The sequence below is a fragment of the Strigops habroptila genome, chromosome 1 (assembly GCF_004027225.2).
Source record: "Strigops habroptila isolate Jane chromosome 1, bStrHab1.2.pri, whole genome shotgun sequence".
Lineage (NCBI taxonomy): Eukaryota > Metazoa > Chordata > Aves > Psittaciformes > Psittacidae > Strigops > Strigops habroptila.
Window position 1 is genome coordinate 56932835 of NC_044277.2, and position 23520 is coordinate 56956354.

Consider the following 23520-nt stretch of genomic DNA (forward strand, 5'->3'; position numbering starts at 1 on the left):
TGTGTAATTTTTATTTTATCTGTTAGGACAATAATGAATTGTGGCTGTGATTTCATATGATCTCAAAGACACCCTTAACAAAGCCATACTGTTCAAAATGATGAGGGAAACCTATTTCTTTCAGGCACTTTACAGATTTCGTAATTGTAAAAAAACCCCAAAAGCAACCAAAACCACAAAAAAACCCTCACAAACCCACAAACATTTCTCCTTGCAAAGTTAGAAACATAACTTTACATTTTATGGCTTTCACAGCATAAGTGTTTTTAGTTACGGGACATTAGAAGTAAATAGAGTGGGGTTTGGAAATAAATTTAGATTTGTATTGGTATTTTGATATTAAAAGGAATGCAGCTAGAGAAGTGTAAATAGGAAAAATTATCACATAACTTGTAACAGTAAGTAAATAATTTGCATTGTTTGTCTCCTTAGTACATTTTTTGGCTGGTTTTAGTTATGAGACATGTATAGAATATGATGTTTGGAAACAACAGAAACAACATGAAAATGTCATGTATGGTTTAATATTGTTATGTCTTATAGCTGTGGAAAAAATAAACAGAATGATCTTTGGCTGTGCATTGAAAAGTCTTGAAATCACCATTTTTTAATTTTCAGTTCTAAACCAACAATTTTCTTAAGTTGCTAACACAGACCATTATCAGACCCAGATTGTGGAATTATAATAGTATGCATACATTGTCATGGTCTGTTTGGATCTCTCAAATTTACAGCACTATGTGCTCTGTAAATTAAATTTCATTTTGTGACCTCATTAAAAAAACCCAACCAAAACCAAAAGAAACAAGTCTCTCCCCCCCAAAAACCACTATAAAAATACACAAAGATTTCAAACACTGGCTGAATCATCTTTGTACATACTAGTCCAACATGTGAATTCAGAAATTCATTATTTCATTAATTCATGAACTCTCTAACTCACGAGTTCTCTAATTCATAACTTCTGTATGAGCAAAATACCAAGCTGTTGGTGAAAGTGCTCGTTCTTCCTCCCCCATCATAGTGTGGGTGCCCCCTGTACCACACTGGCAAACACCAAAGCCTTATCAGTCTGGCTGCTGTTGGATCTGCTTAAAAAACTTTAGGTGTAAGCTGAGATGTTTCTATTTTTAAGCTCAGAAGTTTGGTCTATAGCGTTTCCAAGAGTTCACATGCAGTTATTTCCTGAATAAACTGCCAGGCAGTTACTTTACAAAGATGCAGGACATGCTGGCTGCAGGTGATAGCATCCTTTATCTCTTCCTGTTCACTGTGTCCTATGTATGTGTTGCTCTTGCTTTCACCTGATGGCACTGCTCCCGGCATATGTCAGGCTTTAGCCTAAGCTGTGTGTTTATTATTATCATATTTTTACTTTACTCTTTCCTCTAAGCATTTTCCAGGTCATTATGATTAGCCTAGGTTCAGTTTCTTCTAATACTGTCTAATTATTTGCCAGGGTTTCAGTATCAAATGATTTCATTTTTTTTACACCAATTTTGTCCAACAGAGTTTGAATAATACCTCAGTGAGCATCTGAACTGTGAGATTCTGACAATTGGAGGCACTTTTATAATAGTACATTTTTGCTATTTTTACATCTTTTTTCCTTTCAAGCATAATATTTTAGTCTATTTCTTTTAAAATAGGTACAAGCACAAGTCTTTGTTGTTCATAGCTGAAATGGAATACCTATTGCCTTTTTTAATCAGTTGCTTTACAGCTCTGTAGCAACAGAGTTGCTCTTCAGACATAGGTATAGACTTATGCAGCTGGTACTAAACTAGCTGCAGAAGAATATCCACCCTTAATTCTACTAGCCTTGTGTTTTAACACTCACAGGTAGCTATTATTCTTCTGATAAAATGAAAATACTTGTGAAAATACCTGCAGAAACTTAAACTTTACATTAAAATGTTCAAGTCTAGACATTCTAATATTTTTATACAAAATAATAATAATAAAAAGAAGTTTGGAAATGCCATTACAATGGTGTGTGGCAGTTCATTTGCTTTTGTCACCTGTGGCTTTAGAGGCTCACTAACCTGACAGCGAGGGTCACCATAATGGATCAGCACGATACATTGTAATTGTTTGCCAAGAAAGGAAGTTTGTAGCAAAACCACGCAAGCCTTTTCTCCATGGCAGGGCAAGTCTGCTCTAGTCTTCACTGAAATGCATTCTCTTTTTTAACTCGCATACAATATTTTACAAAAGTCAAACATGGCATTTAAAATATAACCTGTTATACTACATATATACTTTGTATGTTCACAAACTCTTGGCTGGTAAGATATCATTCTACCTCTTACAGTCTTATAAGGGATTCCTAAAAAGCTGTTTTGATTAGATTTTCTGAAAAGCACATAGGGAATTTAAGACACATTCAAATATCTCCTATTCCTTACTACCTTGGGCGGAGTCAAGAGTAATATTTTCTGGTGACAGGTAATTTATTTTAATTCTCAGATTTTTTGAATTTTAGGTGCAGAGTTAGGATCACCTATGCATGATGAAAAGTCCAGGCAAAGGTCAGCATATCATAAAACTATTCAAAGCCTACTAGGCTACTATACAAGCCTACCTCAAATATCACAGCTTTAAGTTTGATCTGATTAGTGGAGTTCCAGCCTCAAGAACACTAGAGCCACACAGTGGTGGGGGGCCAAGAATTCATGGCCAGGGAATGAGACAACTGGTTTTGGCAGTAGTTTGCAGTAAAATTACCTCAAACAAGTCATGAAACCACAGCAACAGGTGATTCTGATTTATGAAGTTTTTTATTCTCAGGTCTTTTGAAGTTTCTGACAAAGAAAATTATTTCCATTCTTATTTCTCCAACTTTTAAGATTTGTAAACTGTACACTCCCCAAGTTCTGCCATCTTTCAGTGACTATGCAAAGCTGCTAGCAAAATCCATTTATAAAACCTACTGAACATAGTAATGAATGTCTCTGCAGACATCTACTAGTCTAGGATAGAAACAAAAAAATGTGAGAAAAAGTTATTGTACTATTTAAAAACCCCAAAAGCTCAACTACTGCATTATATACTTACAGTTTAAAGTGGTTTGGTTTTGTTTTGTTTTAATTAAATCTGTAGGAAACAAAGGCATTATCACAAACCAGAAGTTAAATTAACAACTTACTGTGAAAGTTAAATATTGTGTTATTTTGGCTCTACTGGGCCTCATACAAAATTCTGGGTGACAATATCTTTGTATTTTGGATAAATTTTATTCAAATGGAAATTCTGGGAGTAGGTCAGGCAACGAGAAGGGGGTTGGTGGTGATACACCAGTGATCATGAAGGGAGTCCTTTACTGTCCTTTCCTGCTCTCATATCCATACATAAACATACTGCGGTAGTTCTCCCTAAGATTCTAACAAATGGCAAATAAATGTCCTGGAAAGCACAGAAAACAGCTGGGAAACTGGAACCAAAACATGTAAGAACTTCTATTCAGCTGAAATGAAACATGCCTGAATCATAATGTCAAGACTATCTACCCTTCAGCATTTTGTTTACTGCATCGGCTTTCTACATTTCAAACGCAGGTGTTAACACTAACATGATTTTTTTACAGATGGATATTGGAAGATAAGAGCATCTTTTTTTTTTTCTTTTTTTTTTTTTTTTTTTCTTTTTACCTTAAATATGTAGTCTTCTACTGATACAGCAAGATTTGTAGTCTTCTGGGGGTTGTGGTTCTTTTTAGGAAACAACAAGGAGATAAGAGTGACTAGTCTCTACAGACTTCCCACAACAGCATTTTCTCAGCTCTGGGGTGGGAAAGCAATTTCTGAGACATTGATTTTCCCCTGGGCCAAATAAGTAATAGCAGATACATAGTGAAAAGAAATGCAGCAAAATTTATTAGCAGAGTCATGTCATCATGAGGTACACTATACAGTACAGTAGGATAGCACTACTCTTTCAAGAATATTAGAAGAATATACTTCATGGAGAACTTCTGGAATGTATACAGCAAAATAAACCCCCCTATAAAAATGTTTTATTTTTTTCTCACGAAACAAAGAAAATGCAAAGGTCAGGGGTTTTGTGATTTTATTTTTTTTCCCCCCATGTATGCAAATTGTAAGGTAAGTTTTGCTTACTAGGAAGTTCCATGGTTTGGGAAAGAAAGCTAGTGAATCTATGGTTGCAGTTTATACAAATAGTTCCCTCTTACCAGACATTTAAAATATATATTCAATTTCATCTTGTCTTGAAGGAAGAGAGCTTTTGCCTGGTTTGCCTAGACTCAAACATTTTTGAGAGCACTATGATTATTTAATGTCACTTCCTTTGCTAGCAATTCCTTGTCAAATAATAGGTATGTCTGTTTATACTGTACTCAGAAAGTATTATATAAAATATATTTTAATAGCTATTTCTTGTTGATGAAGCATATTTCTAAAACATCAACAGTATTATTAAGATTATCTCGTTATTATAGCAGTAAAATAAACTACTGTTTAAGGTTATTCATATAATTTAATTGAGGGAAGCTAAATTATTGTCTGTCTTTGTCTTTTTTTAGGAGTGAAATTAGATGATTAATCAAAACATGAATTTAGGCTCTGTTCAGAAACTGATGGAAGAAATGCAGGTTTTTGAGACCCAACCAAGACAACCTTATGAATTGGCTGGAGGTTGCCAACCAGGTGGCCATCTGTGTAATTCAAATCTGCCATCTCAAAGTTTCTACCCATATTCATCTCATTATCCATACATGCATACCAATTACAACAGTGACTGGGAAATTTCAGAAACAGTAAAAATTCAGGAACTGGAAGACGTCAAAGCCAGAGCTGCCCAAATGGAAAAGACCATGCGCTGGTGGTCAGATTGTACTGCTAACTGGAGGGAGAAATGGAGCAAAGTTAGAGGAGAAAGAAATAAAGCCCGAGAGGAAGCAAGACAATTGAGAATCAAATTAGACAATGTTGTAAAAGAACTGAGTATGCTAAAAAAAATAAATCAAGATTTAATAAGTGAGAAGAAAAACTTGGGAAATGTAACTGCTTGGAAAACAGATTTCTGTTGCTCAGAAATGTCTTATATTAAAAAAGACATAAACCACTTCACATTTCTGGAACAAGAACGTGTGAATGAACTGAGCAAAATTAACAAGATTCCTGGAACAGAAGACACAAAGAAGGTAAAGAATGGAGAATTGGCTTAGGTCATGAATAAGCAAGAGCTTATAGAGCATATCTAGAAATTTTCTAGGATTTTTCAAGGATTTTGACCAAAACACTACCTGATCCATTGAATAGCAAAACCACTTTTTTCATCCATCTATTATTCCTAATATTCCTAATACAGAGAAGTACAGAAAACAATTCATACCCTTCAGATATGGCTAAACATTTAAGTAACAGAGGCAGACCGTTATATCCAATAATTTAGAGCATTGTTCTGACTCTCGTGTTTTAAGATAACATTACCTCTGTTATCTTAATTCTCCGTGGTTTGTGTACTTTTTTTTCTTTTTTCTTTTTTTTTTTTTTACCTCTAAAAAATCAATGTAGATTCTTGGCTTCTAAAATAAAATAATTTAATTGAATTCTCCTTTAATACATCTTCTAAAATGTGGGAAGAGGTTAGGCAAATCCTTCTGCAAATTCACAAGATTTTTTGCTTGGTAAGGAGAGCAATTAAGGTGTTATGCAGAATTAAGCAGTCAAGTATGGGCGTGGTTTAATTACAGCTCCTAGTTCTATACAAAAGAAACAGTTATATTCAACAAAATGGAACTATTTGTTCATGTTTTACTGGTTTTAATTCTGTGCCTTGGCGTGAATTACATAGTTCTCATAGAAAGCACTACGTAAAAACTATACTTGTTATTTTTCTGGTTGATAGCAGTCGTTGTAGAAGTAGGAACTAAGAAATTTTTCACTTCAGTTAAATGGAAATTTTCAGGATCTTAGACCTGAATGTATTATGTTCAGAATTTTCACTCTCTCTGTAACACGCATAAATTACATTATATTCCTGTGAATTCTGAAAAAAACCCCACAACTAACCCACACCATAGTGTTATTAATGAGAAGAAATTTGGCCAAAAAAAAAAAGCATGGATTTCATATTTTTGGGCAGATAAATGTGCCATAACAAGATTCCTGGAAGGAAATGACACAAAATACGTTTTAACTTTTACACTTTCTGCTTAATATAAAAGACGCTACTTGAAATCAGAAACGTTATATATGAATGGAAAACATCTTATCTTTTCATCAGCTTCTAATATTTTCTGATGTAGATTGCAGGCACTCTTCTAAAAACTCAGAAAAACAGAGTGATAGCACTGATTGTAACCTACTAAAGCTTTTAAACACATTTTGGCAGAAGTGATAAAACTTAAATACTTTAAAAAAATAAACTATTGTTTATAGAGATGTTAAGTCTTCCTAATAAATATGTATTTTAATTTTTAATGGGTTTTTTTGCTAATTGTTATTATCTTTACTTATGTTTTGTATACAAAACTTATATGTCTTCAAAATAGATATTATAGTGCTTTTAGTTTCTAAATGGGATCCAAAGTGGTATGTTATGCGGGTAACTTTGCTCCTTCTATGAAACTTGTATAAATCTGTCAACTGCTTCAACATGATTTCCACTAGAAGTTTAAGAGTTCTTAATGTAGAGTTTCTCAATATATTATTTGTATGCATAAATTGCATTCCTGATTTTGTTAGTTCCAGGATTCTGTCTTCAACATAGTTATAGCTAACTAATGATAACTGGAATCAATTTCTTTAGTAAAGATGCATTCGAAATATTTTGGATATGAAGCTTGTCATTACAGAAGGTGTGAGAGATAATCACAAAATGACAGTGATCCAACTATAATGGCTTTTGCACATTCTATCCATGTGCAACTCTATAGGATGTTACTTGTTTCCTTTTTCTCCTACATGTCTTAAATGTCTAGAAAAGTCTTGGAAGTCACTGCAGAAGTTATGTGAGTCTTCTTTTCTCTTCATTTATGTTTTTCTCAGATGTCATATTTTTGTTTTCTCAGGATATAATCAAAGACCAGAGCAATCACAACAAAAAAATCACTCCAAAGCCTCCTGATTTCTTTCCCAATGTTGTTCTCAGCGCCTATTTGGAGGAACATAAAAAAAGTTTGGACAGTACAGCTGAGACAACAGAGAATGATTTAATACATGTTTCAGTCTTGCATTTGCAGTTAGCTGAAATGCAGAAAATCTTACAGAAGGAAAGAGAGTAAGTGCAAAATATATCCTACTTGGGGGAATCTCTACTAAAAATACAGGTTTAAAGGACACTTTCTAAAATAGATATGGCAATACTTTCATTTATAGTTAATATTTTTTCATTTCTAAGCTTTGTTAACTGTTATTTACAAGGCTTTGATAAAAATTTAGAGAGAAAATCCAGCATAGTGTTTATTGTTTTCCTTAGCTTTTCTGTTGTTTAAATAAGTGCTTTTAAGAACTTTTAAGAATATGCATTTAATAAAAAAATGTATACTTACTAGAAATTTGGTATCAATACAGTTGTATCTAATGTATATTATGCTTAGTTATGGGAGTCCTTTGTGCATAATAACAAATTTTCATATACTCTGCCATCAGACTTTGAAGGAGTCCAACTGCTCACTGACTAAGGCTGGTTTTGAATTAAAAGTACATGAATACAGTTGCAAAATTCTGTTAATCTTAACCTCTTCACTTGTCGTATAGTCTATGTCAAAAGCACGTAACAGAGAGAGAATGACACACATTGTATGTTTATTGTATCATATCAAGTTTACTTTACATAAATACTAAATGTTCATTTTGGTGACCTAAAGAGGTCATATGTTGATTACACAGTACACGCTAGAATATGAGTCTCTGTGTTGGTAGAAATTCCATGCTGTGTCATATAGGTGATCGGTATTGAGCAAGACTGAATCACACCAAAAAGGCTATCCAAGGAAACATGCGCTATATGATGTATGATGGATGTAGTAGGAGACTTCAGGCACTATGTGACTGTAACTTCAAAATCACCTGAAGTTTAACAGAAAATGAAAAGACGAAAACATTTCCTGTTTTGCAAATACATTTGAGAGTTTCAGTTCAGAGAGTCTGTCATGGGAAACTATGATAAATAATTTCTTTCCTGTCAGGTTTATTTTCACAATTGTCCTGTAGATGGTACAAGCCTGAGTAAACAAACAAACAAAAATATTTTTAAAATCTGTTAAATTCCTAACTAGTATTTACTGTATTCTGTTATAGCAATTGGATAGCTGTAGAAAACACACAATAATATCATGTTGCAAGAGATCACCAGAAGTATGTTCTATCTCATTAAAAAGGACTTAGATTTTTGTAGAAGCAAAAATCCCAGAATGCCTAAATTTTCCAGCTTGTCATGGTATTTGTAGATGTGAGTTGAGACTGATGCCTCACATACCCATTTTCCTCTAATTGAAATATTTAGGGTCCTAGGTACTTCATTTTTCAACAGCAGTCTCAGTATACATCCATGCATATATAAAACTTTCCTTTTAGAAAGGGGATAATTTTTTATTTTTCAACCCCTTCAATAGATTTTGCCATTAATGTCTAGATATATACTGACTGTGGTATATGGTAATAAATTTACTGGCACATGAAATTTACAAGAACTGGGTCATGTCTACACCAGTAACAACCACAAGCAGCAAATCCTCACAGAGCAGTGATTTCCACTAAACAAAGGGCATTAGTAAAACAACTCCCTCTCTAGGTCATTTTGGGTAACATCTCCTGTGCGCAAAGATGTTCTGTAAGCAGAATATATTCAACTTAAAAGTATGAAGCGATTATTTTTGGCAATGCACACAATGAATAGCTGGGAATAATGTTACTAGGATAAGTATTAACATAGTCACCAGTCTCTTGAAACACCCTATGAGTGTTGAGCAGGCTGTCATCTGCCAGCTCAGAAAAGGCTGGTCTCCACTGCTTAGTGGATTCAGCTGATTTTGCTGAGTTTCCATCTTCAGATTCCTAGGTTTTCCTCTTAGGTTTTAGACTTGTTCATGTCAGCATTTCTGCTCCAGTATCCTGGAGTTGCTAATGATTGCTATCTCAACAATCTCACCCCATTTGCATTTTTTTACTTTTCTTATCTTGCATGGCTCTAACTTAAGTACTTTCTCACAGCTTCTTCCTCACAACTTAACAATTTTCCCAGCAAACTTGAGCCAAGGACACACAGCTGTGCTGCATCAAAAGCAAGCTTGGATCATTGACAGCTTGAACCCTAAGGCCAAAGGTTACCTTGGCAGTCAGTATGATCTTACTCATACAGCACAGGACTTCTCAGCACGGTTCTCTGGTTTACATTCAGTACTCCCAAACTGTGGCCACATTCTTTCCAGAATCAAGTTAGCTCATGCAGATCCAGTGTTTGGACTTGCCCCTAGTTACCTGACTAATGTCTCCATAAGATGTTTTGTTTCTTCACCCTGAGAGGACCTCTGCTACATTACCCTTAAGCCGTGGATCAGGCTTTGCAAAAGAAAGGAGCTCAAAAAAAAAAAGCTTATGTTCTGACTATCAAAGACCCTCAGGGTTAGGTAAAATCACACACCAAAATCCTCTACTAAGCACATAGCTCATATAAAATACACATTTGAGGTCCCATTGACATTATGAGTTGCGGAGCATTTTAAGGAATCATTTTCCTAAAATAGCTATCTTTAGTCAGCTTTTGAATCAGTGTTCTCACCTAAATGTCTTGTAGTTTCAAAATATTAATTTGTTCCCTTTTGAACTTAAAAGTGTTTCTTTGCTTTAAAACCAAAAGCCCAGCAACTACACTGGTATTTGACAATATCAAAGAGGAATTGCTTAGGGCTGCATGGGTAGACTTAGGCAATGGGCACAGAAGCTGCTCTCTGAGCATCAAGGAACACTTTTTTTTCTGTGATGGTGACTGAATACTGGCACAGGTTGCCCAGAGAGGCTGCTGAGTCTGCATTCTTGGAGACATTACAAAAGCCATCTGGACATGGTCCTGAGCAACCAGTTCTAGATGACCCTCCCTGAGCAGGGGAGTTAGACCAGATGACCTCCAGAGGTCCCTTTCAACCTCAACAATTTTGTGTAGTTCTGTGGTTTAATAAGATAATAAGGAGTTAAAATAGATGATTACAAGATTCATGAAATATGCTCTGATCTTGATCTTTTGTTTAAGTAATAGTAAGCTGCCTGGCAAGAATACCTTTAGTAAAAAGGTTGATAAATCCCATTAGCCTCAGAATAGTAAGTAACTACTGTGGCATACAGCAGTTTCTTTAATTGCCAGGATTAGAATTATCTTTTAAACTATGTCAACATTTTTTTCTTTTCTGGTATAGTAGCTCTTCAACTCTCCGTTTTCACAAAATTTTTATGTTGTAAAATTTTCATTTCCCAGCATAATAGTACTTATGTGGTTTTACTGTTTTTTAAATTTTAGAATACTTCAGTGTCCTGACTTTGTTCCTATATTGATGTTTATCGCCAATGGAATATTCCAGAATTTTAAACTGTGATTTTATTTCACGGGAATGTTAGAAATATAAATTGAAATCTTCTGGAATGTATACAGCAAAATAAACCCCCCTATAAAAATGTTTTATTTTTTTCTCACGAAACAAAGAAAATGCAAAGGTCAGGGGTTTTGTGATTTTATTTTTTTTCCCCCCATGTATGCAAATTGTAAGGTAAGTTTTGCTTACTAGGAAGTTCCATGGTTTGGGAAAGAAAGCTAGTGAATCTATGGTTGCAGTTTATACAAATAGTTCCCTCTTACTAGACATTTAAAATATATATTCAATTTCATCTTGTCTTGAAGGAAGAGAGCTTTTGCCTGGTTTGCCTAGACTCAAACATTTTTGAGAGCACTATGATTATTTAATGTCACTTCCTTTGCTAGCAATTCCTTGTCAAATAATAGGTATGTCTGTTTATACTGTACTCAGAAAGTATTATATAAAATATATTTTAATAGCTATTTCTTGTTGATGAAGCATATTTCTAAAACATCAACAGTATTATTAAGATTATCTCGTTATTATAGCAGTAAAATAAACTACTGTTTAAGGTTATTCATATAATTTAATTGAGGGAAGCTAAATTATTGTCTGTCTTTGTCTTTTTTTAGGAGTGAAATTAGATGATTAATCAAAACATGAATTTAGGCTCTGTTCAGAAACTGATGGAAGAAATGCAGGGGTTTTTTTATTTATAATTAAGATTTTTCTCTTTCACTTTTAATTATGTTCCAAATTCTACTTTGTTGCCAAATTGCAAAATAAAACATATGCACTACACAAATATAAAATGAAATTATTGAAGAATTCTATAAAATGAAATTATGAGAAGGTCATTCTTGTCTTCGGAACTTGGCTAATAGTGTTTCCTGTGAACACAGAAATGAGTTTTTAATTGGTCTCAAAGAAAGAACGTCTGAAGTGCCTCTCCTGCTTTATATTTCTTTCATTATTTCCTGAATGATTGAAACTATTTTAATTGGTTAGAAGAGTAAATATCAAAGTTCATTGTTTCAGCAATTCAGTACTTTTCTCCAAGGAATCTCATTCATTCCTTGTGAATTGGTGTATCCTAAATAATTTTCCTGAATGTAGTAATGGACTTCATGCTCAAATAACATACCAGAGAAAATGCTGAATGAGGGTGTAGTGCCTCTGAGCTAAATAATCAATTTTTCTAAAATTCTTCTAGCATTTTCTTTCAAGAGAAATTGTTTTTTGAAACATGAAATATACATATTTTAATACTTTTTAACATGTAAAGTACATTTCAGTACTGTCTACATAGTATATATATTCCCCCATATATGTGTGTTTAAAATAATATTCTGCTTGTGCCCACATAAAATTGATACCATACCTTTTCTCTGAGGATTTTCACTAACTCACCATGTATTAGGTGATCTGAATCACTAACTGAAGGGCATTTCCAAATTTTCTTCAGTTTATCCCCAAATGTTATTTATTTTTAAATTTTAATTCTATACTACTGGGATTCTTTGTTCTCTTTAACTAATATTTTTGGTAAATCTCTTGGAATAATGTGATGATAGTACAGGTTTTTATTAAAAAACAGATATATAGTTGTCAAAGACAGCAAAATATAACTCAATCTGTGGAAAGTAATTTGTTGTCAACTTCAAAAATATGTGATGCTGACTTGTAAAATACTTTTTCAGAATGAATGTATTTCTGGAAAAAGAAATGGAAAAGATAGAAAATGAATTATATCTTTGGAAATGGAGATATGAAGAACTGCATCAAACCAAGCTGGAAAGCCTGAAACAGGTATGTTAGCAGTACATCGTTATCACATTGAGTAAGAAACAAAATTGAGACATCTCATCTGCTGTGTTGTGACTAAGAGTAAAACCTTATCTAGGGTTTATGAATGTGATAAATCAACCATTTATCAATTATTTATCCATGTAGCCTGGCAATAAGGGACCTGCCGAGGGTATATGGATAAGCCCAGCCCTGGGGCAGCCACCCTGTGCTGTCATGTCAGCACTGGTACTGGGGAGCTGCAACAGCAGCACTACGGTGGCTCTGTAGTCTTGCAGGAAGGGACTGGATGAAGGAGGCAGGTGCTGCTGCCCCATCCCCATGTGTGGTAAGGGTGGTGGTCCTGATGTACAGTGAGCCATGGTCAGGGTCCTGCTGGGCTTGTGTTCAGGCAGAAGTATCCCACATGTGGCAAAGGGGTGTGTGGGAAACCCCACCACCATGAGGACATTGCCCCTGGGCTGCTGAGTGGGTATGGTGGGGTTAGAAACCTGGCAAGGAAGAGGGTGGCACCCTCAGAGGTGGAGGGGTCATCCTGAGATCAAGGCTGTGGCCAAGAGAGGTAACTGCTGTTTAGGGAAAGCCAAGCACCCATTCAGGTGGCACTGGGGAAGAGCTGTGTCTATGGTGAGCAGTGGCTTGTCCATCAGTTTGCATGTGAGAGTGGGCTGGAAATAAGCTGATGGTGGCATGAAACACATCAGCAACAATTGCGGAACACCCTGGGGCATGGTCCCCAGCACCAGCTGGGGCTGCTGCTGGCACAGTAGAGACCTCACTCAGCTCAGAGTTGATGTGGGAGGATGCAGGTCCCCAGGCATTGGGCTGCAGGCAGTGCCTGATACCTTCCCTTGAGGCTGGGGCAGGGAAAGAGCGTCAATGCCTACAAGAGGTATACACTGGTGGAGGAAATGTGTTGCCTCTTTTGACCTGCAGGAGGAAGTGAGCAGTCTGGGCAGGGTCAGGGAAGGCAAAGAGATTAACAGGAACTTTACAGGGTCCCCAGAGGTAGGAGAGTCTGAACCACACAGGAGTTACAATGAGAGACTGTGGTCAGTTGCAAGGTAAGTAGAGTCCCGTAGTGGGAAGGCTGGAAACTTATGATCTTCAAAAACTGGAGGATGGCTTTTTTTGACATGCAGATATGCAGTTGCAGAATAGGTTCAAAAGCCACGTAGAGTAGGATAAGAAAGCTGTGACTGGAGACGAATCAGAGGCAGCTTTAAACTGAACCATGCATTAACATCAGGAGGAAGCAGTGAGTGGCAGTAGTAGGAGACTCACTCCTGTGGCTAGAGAAACCCCTGTGTCCCCCACTTGCCTTTTTGAGGGTTATGTGTCTTGCTGTGAACTTGAATCCAGGACATTACAGAGAAAGTGCAAAGGTCTGTCCAGTCCTTAGACTACTATTTTTTCCTGCTGTTCATCCATATGGGCACCAGCTGAGGGCAAATTGACCACACAGCTCTAGAGTTGAGATCATAGGGGCCCAGGTGTTGCCTACTTGATCATTGTCATGGGTTCAGCTGTAGCAGTCATTTTTCTCCTTCTTAGTAGCTGGTGCAGTGCTGTGTTTTCAACTTTAGTCTGGGAACAATGCTGATAACACCAATGTTATAGTTGTTGCTAAGTAATATTTACTCCAATCAAGGACTTTCTCAGTCTCATGCTCTGCCAGGGAAGAGGGGACGCTGGGAGGAAGCAGAAACAGAACACCTGACCCAAACTAGCCAAAGGGGTATTCCATACCACAGCACATCATGCCCAGTATATAAACTGGGAGGGAGTTACCCAGAAGGCACAGATCGCTGCTCAGGTCGGGCTCGGTATCGGTCGGCGGGTGGTGACCAATTGTATTCTCTCCCCTTGTTATTTCCCTTATCATTATCATTATTAGTGGTAGCAGTAGTAGTTTTGTATTATACCTTAGTTACTGGACTGTTCTTATCTCAACCTGTGGGAGTTACATTCTTTCGATTCTCCTCCCCATCCCTCCGGGAGCGGATGGAGGAAGAAGGTGGGGAGTGAGCGAGTGGCTGCGTGGTTCTGAGTTACTGGCTGAGCTTAAACCACGACAATCATACAAGGTGGCCAACCTAATGAAGAGAGCTTTTAACTAGGAATGATGGGAGTGGAAGATTACAGACCATATTAAAGCGAAGAAGTGGTGGTCAGAGTGCAGGTTGATAGGAGCAAGAAAGACTTCAGGAATAATAAAAAGATGGTGAAGGGACATCTGCCTCAAGTATTGGTACAGAATCACATGCATCCTGGGAAATAAACAGGAAGAATGAGAATTATATATGGTTACAGAACTACAATATTTTTGGAGCAATTAAGTTCATGCAACTGGAGTACTATGAAGAACTTCAGGAAAGACTGGCAAGGAAGGGCTGAGGGGATTGAAGATGTCATCAGATCCATAAGCAGCTCAGATCTCTTGAGCAATCCTGCAGGATGGGTGATAATCACACTTGTGGCTCAGGATCAGAGGAGAGGCAGGAAGGGTGACATTGTGGTGGAAGTTTATTACAGACCACCTGATGAGGAAGCATATAAAGAGTTTAAAGAACACAGGTGTCTGAGCTGTAGGCTCTGGTTCTCATGGGGCACTGACTGTGCTGTACAGCTCCTAGAAAGGCAACATGGCTGCTGCAATCAAAGAGATTTCTGAAGGGTTTCAGGAGTAATGTCTTGCTGTAGGTATTGAATGAACCAACCGGTGGTGATGCATAGCTGGATCTGCTGTTGACTAATATGAAGGGATCTAGTTGGGGATATGATGATGATTAATATCCTTGTCTGTAGTAACTTTGAAATGGTGGTCCTGAAGGAAGTGAGAAAGGCAAGCAGTAGAGTACAGACCCTGAACCTAAGAAAAGCAGGACATTGGCTTAGTCAGGAACTGTTGGGCAGCATCCCCTAGGAAGCAGCACTGACTGGTAAACAAAGGGGTTCACCAAAGCTGACAGGTCTTGAGGTACAGGATCTTCCAAGTGAAGCAATGATTTGTCCTAGTACGCAGGAGAATAGGTAGATGTGTCAGGAGACTGATAGAGCTTAGCAGGGAATTCTTGGTGGAGTTCTGATGCCAGAAGGCAATGTACTTTTATAAAGGACATCAAAGGAGTAATTTAGGAACATTACCTGGTTGTGTAGGAATGGTTATTGGAAAAGAAGTGTTTACTTCAATCCAAGTTCATGAGTAGAAGAAAAAGAAATATTTGTGATGCAGCTTTCAGGACTTCCGAAACAATGGGTTGAGGACCATTTAGATCCAACAAAACTCAAAATGTGTGTCTATGTAACTAAATATAGATAGAGAATTTAAAAATTCCTATAAATTTAACATCTCATTATCTAGGAATATTAATTAGCTTTCTTTTCACATTTTGGAAAAGATTGTAAGCAGTCTATTAAATCCAAGTTCCAGTTACATGCTAGTACATCTGTAAATGGAATTTCCTTCACAGATAAATAGCCACAGGAACAAATTAACATCTACCTGTCATATTTGAGTTCCTTCAGAGTTTAGTTCTTTATTTTCTGCTTGCTCATTGAGCAGGATTTTAACTTGTCATACATCTGCACAACAGAGGAAGTCTAGATTTAGTTAATTAGCTTAAGAAATTTGGTCTTTATGTTTTATGGCACTGTCAGCAGGGATAGAGCAACAAATAAAAACTTGTTGAGAATTGTTTGGAGATTGATGGATACCAACTTTTGTGTATGTGCATAAACATACACATATATATGCGTTGTTTCTGTTTTCTTGGGAACATGCTGAATTGCCTTATTTGTTAACAGGAGGTGATATTTTGAGCATCCCATTTATCTTCTGAGATTTATAAGACATACACCTAGTTTTGAAATTACAGGAAAACATTGGTCTTGATGAATCCGACTAATGTGAATGAAACAACTTGCATTTGTTCATTTCTTAGTAAGTGAAAATTCTCCCTTTATTGAAAAAAAACCCAAATCTTCTGTTTTGGTGATGTGTCTGTGAAGGTCACTGTGTATTCCTGTTGGAAGCTGGAACACAATACAAGGTTTTTGACAGTGAAATATTTGCAAGTGAAATAAAGGAAAATGCAGATATGCTAGGCTAAACATGGAAGCTGATTTGTATACACACTTGCAGTATTAAATCACAATGGAATTTCTAGTTTAATAATAGATTAATCATTACCTCTGGAGTATTTTCATGTCCTTGACTAAGAGCTTTGGTTTCAGTCATGCATAAATTAATCTGCTATTTCCTTTGGTAGATCCTGGCAGTCCCACTGTGAATGTGGAAAAAATGCTTGGTTTGCAAGTGACAGTACCACTGAAAATTCAACCATTTTTAGGGATGGTTAGCTGTGCTAGTCTTTTGGAAGTTTGAGAGATTGTATGTAATGTTAAAATCTTCTCAGCTGCCTAGATTTAAGTATTAGTGCTCTTTCTGTTAAAAGATGAGTATTCACTCCCTTGGAACAAGCTAAATATGGAAAGTCTCAGTGATCTTGATAATAATATTTTTAAAAACTCATGCATTCTATATAAATTTGGAAATTGTAAATAAGTTTTTAATGTATTGAGTTCACTAAAAAAAATAAAGTGGCAATTTATGTTTGTGGTAACTATGAGTGTTACATGTAGCTTTGTGTGACGCTAGCATTGAACTTGTCTTGCTTGGGGTCGTAAATTAGACCATTTTAACATATACAACAGGAAGTTGCACTTAGTGTTGAAATTGATAATTTCTTTTTCTTTTATAAAAATACTGGTTTCCCATTAAATAGTAAAATAAAAAAATAAGATTAACACTAAGAAGCTTATTGTTCAAATATTGATTGATGTTTGACAGCACTCTGTTTATTTGCAAGCAGTCAAATGTCACCTGTTTTTAATGCACACAATTTTGTCTGTTTCTCTAAGGACACACAGAATTCTTCATTCATTTGGCTTTCTTTGGCCTTTCCTTAATTCTACCTTACTTGGCTGACTAGATAGTGAAAATTGCATCTTGGCTTCCTTTAGAGAGTGACTGAATTAAGACTTTATGTCTTATATTTTTCCAGAGAGAAAGAAGGAATGGAAGTCAAGTGTCACTTCCTTACACTTTGTGTTTATTGTGTGAGAAATGTTTTGTACTATCTGGAGCTTATCTTACAAATTATTATGAATTTGTTGCCTAACAATGGTATCAGTATCAGAGATTGTTAGATAAGTTTGAGGCTTTTGAAGAGACCTGTTTATGGACTTGTTCCACAATATTTAGTCCATAAAATCACCTCTTAAACTAAGATTTGCAAGTCTACATTTCTTAGCTGTCAAAAACATTTTTTTTTTATGCACTGTCTAATTAATAAGCTTCAGTTCTACTTCTAGAAGAGCTTGCAGCTCTTAGTGGGATACTGAATCAATTAATTTCTTATGCCTTGCTTTTCACTTATATTAAGAATAACATTAACAACAGTATAACACTTTGTTATTCTTAAAAAAAGGGGAATCAATTCCTCAGTACAAAACTACACTTGCACTATTGTTGTGTTTGCATAAAAATCCACAGAAGGGAAAAGATCAGGACTGTAAAACCATTGAATACGTAAAGGATGTGACATCAGATATATTTGGTTTTAAAGTAATCTTTGTAGGAAAAACTAAGAATCCTTAAGTTCTCTGAAGAACATGAACATTTTGACATCAATGACATTTGCTGGCTGAATGTCCCCGGAAACAGGCTATCCGATATTGTCAGGGACAGCCTAGTTTACAGATCAATTAACTAACTTTACAGACTGAAAGATGCAAAAAGTGTATCTAAGCCTGATTAGTTAGGTCTTTGGACTCTTCATAAGACAGAGAAAATCCTTGGTGTGTTGCCCTGAGGTTTTGAAACACAGAATAATAGTTAGCAAGGCTCTTTAAGTTTAAAAAAATGTTTAGAAAGTGTTATAGTGCTCATTTAATCTTATAACATGCACAATAAAACATTCTTATTTACACTCTTTGCAAGTCTTCCTCAACATTTTATATCTGTCTTTATAATTTCTAAAGGGCATGCTTCTCTGGTGGTTTAAAAGTTAAATAAGATGGAATATTTACAAAGAAATTTTACATTATACTGAAAACAATGAAAACATGCATATACTGCTATATTCCACTTGTGTGCGCTGTAGCCTTACAAATGCCCCTATAGGCGTGACTTTTATGTTGTTTAAGATAATTTTCGGCTAGCTGAAGCACAGAATGTGCTCTTACTCTACATTGTCTAGTTTGTTGGTAATTAATGAGGGAAATTCATATCCCAGTTTGTGGGATGTGAGGCAAAAATTAAACTAATTGGTACTTAAAGCCTATTGGAACCTCAGTATCGAAGTATACTTAGATGAAAAGGGGACACAGGCTAAGTTAGCATTTTGTATCTTAGGCAGAGACATTTCTGTTCTTCCTGTATTCTGTCTCTGCCCATAGATGTTTTACACTGTACATTATGGCAATCTACTTAAGTGCACTACTTTTTTTAAACGAAGGGTAATAGTTCCCTACCTGTTTTTTCCCAGGTGGTAGAAACTTCACTAAGGTGAGTGAGGGTCCTGGATAAATCAAGTTTTCTATTCTCACTGTAGACCTTTAAATGCTGTTTAAAATGGAACAGCCTTTTTGGAGACTCAGGTTGTTAACAGGTAGTTCTTGTGAAATATTTCAACCTTTTCCAGAAATCTGTATTCTGAAATTAGTTTATAGTGTGAAAAGGCTGCAGAGGTGCTTACCTATACTTTCTATTTTCATTCACTTAGTATATACATGAATTGGAAACAGTGGTAGTCTGATGATCTTACAGAAAATTTAGACGCATGTATTAAGACCATCTATTTTGTCCCATACTCTTTGCCTGATTGCCCCTTGAATCCTGAAGAACACATAATGCTGAAGTTGCTTTTTTTCTATAGCGATCCAGGTAAGATAGCAATGTGTCACCTAAAAAATAAAAATGTAATTTGGGAGGAGGTTTTACTGGAAAAAATAATCTTAGATCATTTTCTTCCTTAGTTTTTGAAAATAAAATGCTCTTTTTTAGGCATGGCAAATATTTGGTCTTCCTACTTTAAAAAAAAAAAAAAAAGGGTTTATTTTCCTGGGGAAAAAAAAAAAAAAACAAGCAATCCAATAAATTCCAATTCTCATATTTATTTTTCCCCTCAATGGAAATTAACCCTGTCACCTTACAAGCTCCTGTTATAATTTAATAAGAAATGTGCAAGTAGTACTATATTATCCAGGATCCTTTGTACTTACAAAGAGTTTCCATTGTGGACTCAGCAAGACTGTTAGGAATCACTGCCTATGTTGAGTCAAAAGTCTATGCAGCCTTGTGAAATCCATTGCTGTGTAGTAACCTAGAGTTTCATGTTTACTATCTGATAAATAGCTCAACTAATTTTTTACATGCCTTTGAAGAGAAAACTTGTGAGAAACTGGAATGAAGTTTCTTGGTTTTAAAGGATCTTGTAATTTTCTATGAAATGAAGCATGTGCCTAAACATTTAGTGTTAGAATTAATGTAGTTTCATGCCTGTAATCTATGACACAGTTATATTGATACAACTTTCAGGATGGTTAGGTAATTTGCTTCCTAACTTATGTACATGGAATAAAAAGTCAGATTTATTGTTTCATTGTGACTGCTGAAATTGAATTTTCTTTTTGACTCAGCTGTAGCATATACAAGAAAGCTGTATTGCTTCCGAACAAAGAAGTAGAACTTTCATGGGAGGTAGGAAAGGAAGAGAACCAGATATACTGCCTTTTTTTTTTTCGTTCTCTTTTTTTCTGTTTAATGTGTAATAGGAATTTTCCTCTTCGGTTTTCATGCTTAGAGAGAGCTGTCTGGCATTGAAGACTGAAGTAAGTACCTCTGCACTGAAGCATTATATTTTCAGGTAACTTTCAAACAAAGGATTGAATTTTAGGTAAAAATAATGAGTGTTTTGCTTGAACACAGTCACAAACTTATTTTGTTTATATCAGTAGAAAGCTGCATATTTCCTTGAGCAACAGCATGAGTGATATTACTGAAGTCAGTGGGAAATCTGCTGATTTCAGTGATCAGTTCCTGACTTGAAAGGTCTAGTAACACTTTAAAATTTCTTTGAACAAAGTCAGATCCTGCATTTCTTGAATCCTGGCAAACTTTCTGTTCAGAAGAGAAAATAAGCTTAAATACTGGCTTAATCTGTCACTTTGAGCATAGACTAAGAAAAAAGCTCACTGTGCCATAATCTGGCAACTTTTGGAATCTGATGTATAGTGCAAGTTACCTGCACTTTGAGTAACAATGGTACAATAGTCTGGTCTTCATTAAGCAACTTTGACACAATCTTGATTTTCCTGAAAATTTCATATTATGCCCTATCGGAATTTCAAATTTTTATGAAGTATATTGACAGGGATTGATTTGCCCACAGGAAAGTAGTGATTACAAATTCTAGTGTGGTTTCACACTATTAAGTATTCTAGTAATCTAAGATGTATTTATTTTTAGAGATCTACAATTACAGCAAACATCCAATTCCCAGCACCATTTAACTATTAATCTGAAAAGTCAACAATATTCATCTGTAAGATTAAGTGATTTTGCATAGTTCCTAACTTAAATGGGTTGAACAGCATTCTGATCTGCAGCACATAATACTGATACAGTCTAGGAAATTCTTGAGACTGATGACACAATTTGAACTTGCGTTGAGTGCTTCCAATCATGCTGAACACTACTGATTGACCATTTTCTTACAGTTCCTTATTTATCTATACATTTGGCTTAGTTCAGCAATATAAAGTCGGGATGGAAGGTTGCCTTAGAAATCAGTTGGAAACAGAGAGGTGTTGACCTTATGTATGGCAAATAAAATAAAAAAAAAAAAAAAAATAGATTAGCCAGTGCACGATTTAATTTTCTTCAGGTGGTTTTCTGCATGTCTACTATTCATCTTTTTATGACAAATCCCTGTATTTTTGAGTAAGGGTTATCATCTTCCTTTTACAGTGCTTATTAGAAAGGCTTATGACTCATTATAGTCCCTGAATTAGTTACTATTAATAACTGATAGCGTTACTAAACACACAGCAATAGATTACTACTTGAAGCAAAGCGAGGCAGGCTATTATAGTCTGGACTACAATTAAATTGGTATGCTATTTTTCTGTAAAAATCCCCAATTTTTTAATTATCTTTGGTAAATTACAGATAAATTATCATTGTTCTGAGCATTAAGACTAAAAACTTAATCAGTCATCCTTTTCTGTAGAATAGAAGCTTATTTTTGCTTTTACTATACTCTGTATTAGTATTTCTAGTCTGTGTATGTATTTCTAGGTGTACAAAGTGACAAATCTTTATCTTGATGCTGGAAAAGATTTGCATTAGTCACTCTCAGCTCTCTAAGGGGGTTGTCTGTGTTCCTTATTTTGGGAAGAAGTTTATTAGGTTTGAAGAGGAAAAAAAAACCCCAAAAAGCCACACACACTCCCAGCCCCATCCCTCTGATAAAAGCACTGGTAACAGAAATAATGTAACTTCAGATCATAAAGACTCTTACAATGGGCAACCTCAGTATTGCAATAATGCTTAGATGAAAAGGGAAATAAGCAGAGTTTAATAAAGGTTTTCAAGTGTAATTAAAAAAAAAAAAAGTTCTCAGCAGAGGCCTATTATACCTTTTTTTGAAATATAAACCAAAATGCCTAGTATTGAACCTTTAAGCATGCTGGGGAACTAGTGAGCAGGTTGATTTTTGGTTTTGATTTGGTTTTTTTTTCACCATAAAGATGTCACCAACGCAAATTAAGGGATGAAAGCTCATCCTTAGCTTCAGATCTTTTTGGTTAAGAATCCTCCAAACCAGCTGCCCTTTGAGATTTCAAATTAATTTAGGAGAAATAATTGCTATAATACCTATGCCTGAAACAATTTTTGTCATTTACTTTGGTTTTTTTAACACAGTTTGTTTAATCTGTTACTGCTGTCACCCCTGCTGTGTTTTGTCATAATCCAATCAATTTCAAGGTAAGCATGCTACTGTTTGTAAAGCAAACAAATCAAACCCTTTTGGTGTGGACATTGAGAGCTCCAGTTCTCCCTTGCTTGATAGTGAAACATAAAGATTAAGGGTAATTTATTTATTTTTTAAAAAGAAATTAATTTCAGATGAATTTCCTACTTAATATATGAATTTTTACTTGTTTATTCCCTGGATTAAAAATTCAACTCTTCATGCATAATAGCAAAAGCAACTATGCACTTATTAGCACATTGGAGTTCTCACTTTCCAGATGAGTGATGACTTGTCAAATTTTGAGAGTTTTGGTTTATGTGTGTCCCTTATAAATTAATTTCAAGCAGTATTCTCCAAGGCATTGGCTGAAATGTGAATTCTTTCCTTGACTGAGATTAGAGAACATTTTAAATGGCCTACACCATTGTATAATGTTCATTTAGATTAATCTTTGTTGGAACTATTATTATTGTGTTTAGCTTTAGGCAAAAAAGGAAATGCAGTTTGAGAATTAAGTCATATTAATCCCATTTCAAATATCACTTGCATTAGGAATATAGCAAATGGGCATGTGGTACATGCCATTTTTATGTAAGGTCATACTTACATGTGCACCAGTATTTTGCTAAATATAACACAAAATGGATAATTAGAAGAGCTTGCAGTAAAAAGGATGTTACAAAAAGATGTACAGCCAAAGGAGTTTAATTCAGTTTCTATTTCCAATTATGGGAAGCACTTGAATCTGAGGGATTTTGTTATTATTTAAAAAGTAACCTTCAAGTCAAAGGCTACTTAAAGGATGCCTAATATTAAAGTTTTGAGTATGTAGTTACTGAATCGTGTTGGAACCAAGGCTTCAACTTTGTTTCTGCAGTCAGAAATTACTCTGAGGGTTTGTACAAGGAGGAATGAAAACCATCTGACTTATGAGCAATTTCGAGGAACTGGGAAACCTTTAGAACTGGCCAGTATGAAAAGTAGGCTAGAATGGATCTCAAGTAGAAAGCTGATACTGAGTGGCCTGAAAGACTATAGCAAAAAGGGACTTTCTTAAGCAATGTTGTAAATTTGCAGAGTCAAATTACTGATTTAAGCTAGTGCAGCATATTGTTGGCACAGCCAAGTAAGGCCAAT

General features: G+C 35.5%; 1 protein-coding gene across 1 annotated transcript in view; it reads left to right on the forward strand.

The window, feature by feature from the left end:
* CCDC102B (coiled-coil domain containing 102B) overlaps nt 1–23520 on the forward strand; it is a 41888-nt gene that overhangs the window by 6265 nt on the left and 12103 nt on the right. The window contains exons 2-4 of the mRNA XM_030478601.1: nt 4544–5164; nt 7037–7245; nt 12235–12343. Of these exons, the coding sequence (XP_030334461.1) occupies nt 4556–5164; nt 7037–7245; nt 12235–12343 (927 nt within the window). The 5' untranslated portion in view covers nt 4544–4555. The remainder of the gene's footprint in view (nt 1–4543; nt 5165–7036; nt 7246–12234; nt 12344–23520) is intronic.